At 25.7% G+C, this 7,663-nt stretch overlaps 4 protein-coding genes across 4 annotated transcripts; 3 read left to right on the top strand and 1 right to left on the bottom strand.

Annotated features, from left to right (window-relative positions):
• Positions 1–93: 93 nt before the first annotated feature.
• ENU1_052170 (phospholipid cytidylyltransferase, putative) lies at positions 94–1,119 on the top strand (the record flags this gene model as incomplete). Its single annotated transcript, XM_008857897.1, has 1 exon — positions 94–1,119. One exon carries the CDS (start codon positions 94–96, stop codon positions 1,117–1,119), a length of 1,026 nt encoding a protein of 341 aa, XP_008856119.1.
• Positions 1,120–1,339: 220 nt separating this feature from the next.
• On the top strand, positions 1,340–4,186 carry ENU1_052160 (hypothetical protein; the record flags this gene model as incomplete). Its single annotated transcript, XM_008857896.1, has 1 exon — positions 1,340–4,186. The coding sequence occupies one exon, from the start codon at positions 1,340–1,342 to the stop codon at positions 4,184–4,186; it is 2,847 nt and encodes a 948-aa protein (XP_008856118.1).
• A 112-nt stretch (positions 4,187–4,298) lies between these two features.
• Positions 4,299–5,732, top strand: ENU1_052150 (hypothetical protein; the record flags this gene model as incomplete). The annotated part of the gene is made up of 1 exon (XM_008857895.1): positions 4,299–5,732. One exon carries the CDS (start codon positions 4,299–4,301, stop codon positions 5,730–5,732), a length of 1,434 nt encoding a protein of 477 aa, XP_008856117.1.
• A 191-nt stretch (positions 5,733–5,923) lies between these two features.
• Positions 5,924–7,159, bottom strand: ENU1_052140 (Ras GTPase-activating protein, putative; the record flags this gene model as incomplete). Its single annotated transcript, XM_008857894.1, has 1 exon — positions 5,924–7,159. One exon carries the CDS (start codon positions 7,157–7,159, stop codon positions 5,924–5,926), a length of 1,236 nt encoding a protein of 411 aa, XP_008856116.1.
• Between the last annotated feature and the right edge of the window lie 504 nt (positions 7,160–7,663).

Below are 7,663 nucleotides of genomic sequence, written 5' to 3'. Positions count from 1 at the left end.
TTTTAGTGGTTTTTTATTGTTATTGAATAAATTGAGCGAGATTTTTGTTTTTATTATAGACAGGACTTAAAAAGTCCATTTGGCTTAACATTAATGGCTTCATTTGGAAAAGGATTCGAAAACCAATTCAAACATCACCTTGTTAAGAATACTAAACCTGGAGTACCTAGAATATGGGTTGATGGGTGCTTTGATATGTTTCATTGGGGACATGCCAATGTCATAAGACAAGCTGCTGCTGCATTTAATTATAAATGTTGTTTGTGTGTTGGACTTCATAGTGATAAAACCATCACAACACAAAAAGCTAAGCCTGTGATGAATGAAGAAGAAAGAACTGCTGCGGTGTTAGCATGTGAATGGGTTGATGAAGTAGTAGATGGAATTGTTTGGTGGTGTACTCCATATGACTTTGTTAAGTCATTTAATATTGATTACGTAGTACATGGAGATGATATTGTTTGTGATGCTGTTACTGGAAAGAATTGTTATTGGGAGATTCAAGAACATGGAATGCTTAAGTTAGTTCCAAGAACTGAAGGAGTTTCTACAACTGACCTAATTTATAGAATGCTTAATCCAACTTCACAAGACCATTGGACTGGATATAGACATTCAATTCTTTCTATTGATAAGATAAGATTATTTAGTGAGCAAAAGCGATCACCAAAAAAAGATGATACAATTGTATATCTTGATGGGGTTTTTGATTTACTTCACATTGGACATTATAAATTATTGAAACACGCAAAAGAGATAGGAAGTTATGTTATTGTTGGAGTATATGATGATGTAATTGCTAATAAGAAGTTAGGAATTAATTATCCAATTTGTAATATTGGTGAAAGAGTTATGAGTTTATTAGCATGTGGCTATGTCGATAACGTTGTTATTGGAGCTCCAGAAGGAATTACAAAAGAGATGATTGAAAAGATGCATATCAATAAAGTATTACATGGTAAACATGAGTATAATGAATTATTATATAAAGATGCTATTGAAATGAATATAATGGATGTTTATGATTCAGGTTCTACCGTTACAGCATTAGACATCATAAACAGAATTAAAGCTATGCATGATACTTATGAAGAGAGAAATAGTAAGAAACAACGATAAACAAGAAAATGAAATCCCAATTTTTTCAATTTTTTTTTGTTTTAAAAAAAAAGAAATATTACAACCAAAAGAAAAGACACATCACTTAAATGAAATGAAAATATTTTGGCAGAAAAAGGATAATAGAATTAAGTATCTGACCAATAATTAGAATAAAAGCCAAATTCAAATAACTATTTAAATTGGTTTAGTTCAGAAGAACTATAAAATTAATTTATTCATGAGTCAAAAGATACAGAACGAAATACTTGTTACAACTCAAATATCTAATTTTCTTTATACTCTTCAAACAAAAGGAATTGTTGCAACAAAAAATTCTGTTAATTTATTTCTTAAAGAGAATAAATTACCGTTATCAATAAATTTTGGAAGTACTGGATTTTATTATGAAAGAAGAGTTGTTCCATTAATTAAACAAGAAAGAGAATATGACTGTTCTATAAAGAGGCAAGAAATATTAAATAAAATTAAAATAACTCCAAAGGAGTGTATTTTTTCTTTAGAAGAATATGGATATCAAAACTACCGAGATAAGAAAATGTATGTAATTACTAGAAGATCTCTTATTCAGTATAGTGAAAGATTTGAATTAGGAAGAGAGTCTAAATTATCTAATAAAGTAATGATTGTGGGGTTAGATGGATTTAAGTTTGAAACACTTCATGTTAAAGGAGAATATTATACATTTGATCAAATGAAAGAATGGTTTGTTAAGAAAGTAATACCACAAATAATTAGTAGAAAAAAGCAATTTCAAGGAAAAAGATTTATTTTATTAGATGAATATTTTCAGTTATGTTTCAATAATATGATAGAACTTCAGAATTATAATATTGAATTAATCGTTTTGAATCATTCTGAATCTAGGAAATTAAATCCTTTAACTCTTGCACTTAATGACTATGAATTAGATTATTCAGAATTAAAAGAAGAAGTATTGGATATGGTGTGTACTAAATGTGGGTTATTGGAAAGTAATTTTATAAGAAGTTTATCTAAAACAAATGAAAATCAAAGAACTGAAGATAAAGAAAAAACATGTGAAAGATTTATTAATGACTTAACAAGTACTAATATAAATGAAAAAATAAATAATGGATATACTAAAATAAACAAGCAAAAAAACTTTAATGATAATTTTTTATTAACTCAAAGAATAGTAGAAGAAGAAAATATATTTTCAGATATTAGTAGTTGGTCAGAAAATGATGAAAGTATTATTGAAATACCAACATTAACTAAGATAGAAAGAAAAAAAGAAATTGAGTATATTTTAGATGAAGAGTTTTATGAAAATAATTCACTAAATGAATTAGTTGATGAGAATGAGACTTATAGTGAAGAGTTTGACTCATCTATTAAGAAGAAAGAGTATATAACTCAAAATTTTTATTTGCAACTTACAAAAGAACAAAAGAAAATATATCATTGGTATGTTAAACGATATTCTGAGAAAGAGCCAATGGTTTTAAAATTATTAGAGAGAAGTATTCAACAAGAAATTAAAAAAGAAATTCAAAGAAAAGAATTTAAAATAATAAATAATTCATTTGAACAATTTATATTTCTTTATCTAAGACATCCTTATGATATAGAAGAAATAGATAAAATTTTTCATAACAGATTTATGGTATTAGAAAGTTCTTTAATTTTTGTATCAAAAGAAAAACTCAACCAATTTATTTTTCAATTACAAAACATTGAAAGAGTTTATGGGTTTCTTAGTATTAATCAAATACATTCAACAGCACAAAAGTACGGAATAATATTTAATTATAATTTAGTTAATGAACTTAATGTGTTTGGATGGAGAGAAATTGTAGACCCAAATATAATATTCTATCATGACCTTAAGGATTATAACATCGAAAAAATAGGAGATGAATATAAAAAAAGTTTTATTGAAAAATGTAAAGAAGTACCAAAGTCATTTATTTTTTGTATTGGTAATTTTGGTGGAATACTTGATTTGTACAAATCTCCTAGACTAATTGTTAATAAATCACTTCACTTAGAAGATTTTGTCAATGAACTAAAAGAACACCCAACACATATGGAAAGACAATACCCTGTTTTATTTCATGAAGGTATGTTACTGTCTAATGTAATGGGATGTATCTGTGCTGATGGAACAAGCATTAATCCTTTATTAGTTTGTTCAAGTCCAAGTCAAGAAGAGGAGTATTTAGATAAAGAAAATGAACATATTTTTATAGGAACGATAAAAAACACCTATTGTGACATTAATAACTTTAAAGAATGGTTCAAAGAGATTGTTATAAAAGAAATTAATAAAAAGAAAAATATAAAGAAGTATTCTTCAAAAATTATATTTATTGCAAATGAACATCTCAAAGAATATTTTGAAGATAAAGAAATTGAGTCATATATTAATATAAACAAAATTGAAATAATGTATAATAAACAAGAAATTAATTATTACTGGAATCCAATTGATACTTTTATTCATTTAATGATAAATGATGCGTTTGAAAGAAGAATAAATCAAAGAATTATTGGCACAATTTCAGATTATCGTAAAACTAAAATGTCATGGATCATCAAAGCAAATATGAATTCAAATATTATTCGTCAAAGTTTTCAATCAGTTGGATTAAAAAATACTTTCGATAAAGATGAAATAGAGTTTATGTCTAAAGAAGAACAAAGAGAATTTAATAGTTCAAAAGAAAAAGAACTTCATCAACCAATTCAAATTCAATTAAGAAAACAAAAGTTTTCTTTTGAAATAAAATATACAAAACCATTATATAGAACAATATTAAGTTGTATATTAAAAAATATTGAATGGAATATGTTAGATAATAAATATGACCTTTATGACTATTTTATAAATAACTATCCTTTCTTTAAAAACACTAACTTCGATCAATTTCTTGAATATCAAAAACCAAAACAACTCTCTTATGAACAAATTGATCAATTTATGAATAAAAGTAAATGGGATGAAATTGATACTGATGAAGATACAATTGAAATATATGAACCATCACCAAATTTGAAAATTCAACAAATTTTTGAATTAGACATTGATGGTATGGAATAAATAACAAAAAATATAAATAAGTATTAAAATAAAATTGTTATTTTAAAATTATTAAAAATAATCTATTTTTGATGATTTTGAGATGGAGTTTTAAAATTTTTTAATTAAAGAAATGAACGAACAAAGTGATACCTCTTCACCAGACGTTCCATTATTAACTATTCCTGTTATTTCATCTATTCCTTTTGGTGACTCTTTTGTTTCTAATAAACTTGAAATGAATAATTTATTTGTTGGGATGTATATTATTGAATTTGATAATGTTAGTGGAGAAAAAATAGCTTATAAACAATTAACTCATCCAATGAATAGTTCAGTAGAAAAAGAATTAATTGGAATGATGATGGGAGCAGATTATTATGGATATGCACCAGTTACACTATTATTAAATACTATTACTAATTATCATGTGGTGAGTATTCATTTTACTTGCTATAACCCATCAAATAAAAGAGGATTTGTTACCACGTGTTGTATTGCTATTATACAAACCATACCATTTACTTCTTCTCAAGTTAATTTACTTACGGAACGACTTACCCAATTATCATCAAAACTTCAGTCAATAGCTTTAAAACTTCATGACACATCAATTTCTTATTCATCTATTTTATCTCTTGAAGAACTTATAGATTCAACTGACCCTACACCTTCTTTATTCAAAAGGGTAGTAACAGGGTTTGCCTATAATTTATTATCAACACATTTTTACTATTCTGTATTAACTGACTTCATTAATTTAACTCATCCATCTCATATTATTGCTTCAGGTGGTCATTCTTTATTTAATTGGTCATTTGCTTCTCATAAAACATTACCATTTCATAGGACTTATAAAAATACTATTTCATCACTACAAAAACCATTAACAAAATCAGATTCTATTGATTCAAATATATCAGAATATACTATTTCTGAAAATTCTCTAAATCCACCGTTCCCACCATGTACTTTTTTAGGAAATACACCAGAGCCAAATGATTTTGATTATCAAAAATTAGTTAATACATACTCATCTTGTTTTCCAAACATTTTATTTTCTTTATTATCAGGTCTTCAGTGTATTGTCTATTCAAGTGAAAAATATGATATTTCCAAATTAATTTCTATTGCTAAATTTTTATCTTCATTATGTATTGGTGGTGTTTCATCACAAACATCTCCAAATATACAAATTGTTGATAAACAAGAAGCTCTACTTCCTTTACAACTTCGATTTATTCAAATATTTGTTATTTGTGAACCTACACTTTCATTAGAATCTCCATTACATAATTTATGTTATCTTGATGTCTCAAAAGGATTTTATGGATTAAAATATGGTGATGATATGAAGAATTCTTTATTAGACTCTTTTGTTAAATATGCCCTTAATAAAAAAAAGTTTCTTGCTCAAAAAATGTGGAATGTAATGATAGAATATAGCCAACTTACTATGAGATGTTTTATTTACCCAGAACTTCATCAAAAAATTATCAATACATCTGAAAGATATATCATAGCCGTTTGTTTTTTAGTTTTTTTTAGCAAGTATTTTATTTTTTAGATAAACTCATTTTAAGTAGAATTTTCAACGAAAAATAGAACAAGAAAAATTATACCTTGAATCAAAACAACTCATTTATCGACTTCCAGTAATATCAAAGAACATGTTTGTCTATGTTCCTTTAGAATAATAAAATTATAATTTAATACGTTTAAGTTAAAATGACAATTGAATTATTAAAATAAAAGATTTTATTGAAAAAGAAGAATACTTTTAGTTGACGGTATATCTACTGAACGACGGTTATCTGGATTAGGTAATGAAGGAGTAGTTTGTAAAGGACTTGATGGACAAGAAGATTCAAGTGTATTTTTTAATCTTTTATTAATTCTTTTCATTTCAACTATTTTTTTTAGATAGAATTCATTTTCATGTTGTAATTGAGATAGTCGACTCATCATAAAATGATGCATCTTTTTAGTAGTAAGTAATAAAGAAGTGACTTCTAAACAATCATGTTTTGTATTTTTAGAACAATAGAATATTCTATTAAAAATATCTGCATATCCATTTGATTCTAATTCTGTTTGAAAATCTTTTAAAAATGGCTTAATATATGATAATAATTCTTTTGTTACTGATAATTGAGTGTTGTAATCAATACCAAGACATTCTTTTGATTTAATTTCATTATATCTAATTACTGTTTTAAATAATGAATCAACTGTTTTACTAAATCCACCACATGCTTGTAAAACATATTTGGTTAATTCATCTGGTGAGTGTTTCCCATTAACCACTAATTGTCCAAATTTAACTATACTTCGAACTTGGTCAATAATTTGGGATAATTCTAAACGAAGTTGAATAGAAACATATTTTTCAGCACTATTTAGAGCAGGAAATAAAAATCTTAAAAAGAAGATAGTTTTAAATGTAATAATTACTTGCTCAGTATTTTCAGGATCTTTCTTTTGGACTTCATTTAATAATTCTTTTATAATTCCAAAAACTTGAGGGGGAATTAAGTCTAAATTACTTATTATTAATTTTCCTAACTCATCCATAATTTCTGTTACACTATCTAAACTTTCAAATACTAAATTTTCATTTTCTGCTTGTGTAGGATCAACTGAATCAAAATAGAAGCGTGGATTAGTCATCATTTCATCAACTAAAGTTGATATAACTTTATTTAAATATTTAGTACAACTAGATTCTATATAATAGAAAAATAATCGAGTAAATGCTGAATTTCCACGAAATATAAATGAAGATGGTGGTGTATTTTGAATTTCTAATTTTCCTAAAGAAGATAAAACTTCTCTAAGTAGTCCATATCCTGTAGCATATCGTATTAGTAATTTACAATGAACTCTTGATTCAACTAAATCACATCCTTTTATCATAATCTTACAATATGTAAGAAGTAATGGGGTTGGTTCATGTTGGAAGAATAGTTCAGATATACAAGGGACTTCAGTCATAAATGAAAAAAGAAAGAAGTTCTTAGTTTCTTATCGTTTTTAGTGAAGTTTCCAAAATAATACTTTGATGTCTATAATTAAGTACTATTAATTTTTCGATGAGTCTACAATTCTAAAACCAAAATAATAAACAGTCCTTTTTATTTTATTCTTGTTAAAAACTAAATAAAGCCCGTATCAAAGGTTCCAGTCGAAAGTGTAAAATAATTAAGTGCCCTAATCAATAATTAATAAAGAAGTTGTTCGAAGAAATAATCCTAACAATGTTAGTTAATTATTCAAAAGACCTCTTTTCCTTTTTTATCCATTTTTCAAAAAATTGTATTGGCTTCAATAAAATCTGGACAACAACCCTCATTATTACAAAAAGAAATATAAAGAATGACTTAATCAAATTCTCTTATAAAACAAAAATTTAAGAAAATGTTATTTATTAAGGACAAAAATAAAATAAAAAAAAATAACAAGTTTTACCCTATGAAAAGAACTAAAAAAGATGAACCC

This window comes from Entamoeba nuttalli (genome assembly GCF_000257125.1).
Source record: "Entamoeba nuttalli P19 unplaced genomic scaffold asmbl_3020, whole genome shotgun sequence".
NCBI lineage: Eukaryota > Evosea > Mastigamoebida > Endamoebidae > Entamoeba > Entamoeba nuttalli.
The sequence above is the reverse complement of the archived record's forward strand: the minus strand, read 5'-3'. Positions and strand labels throughout refer to the sequence as shown.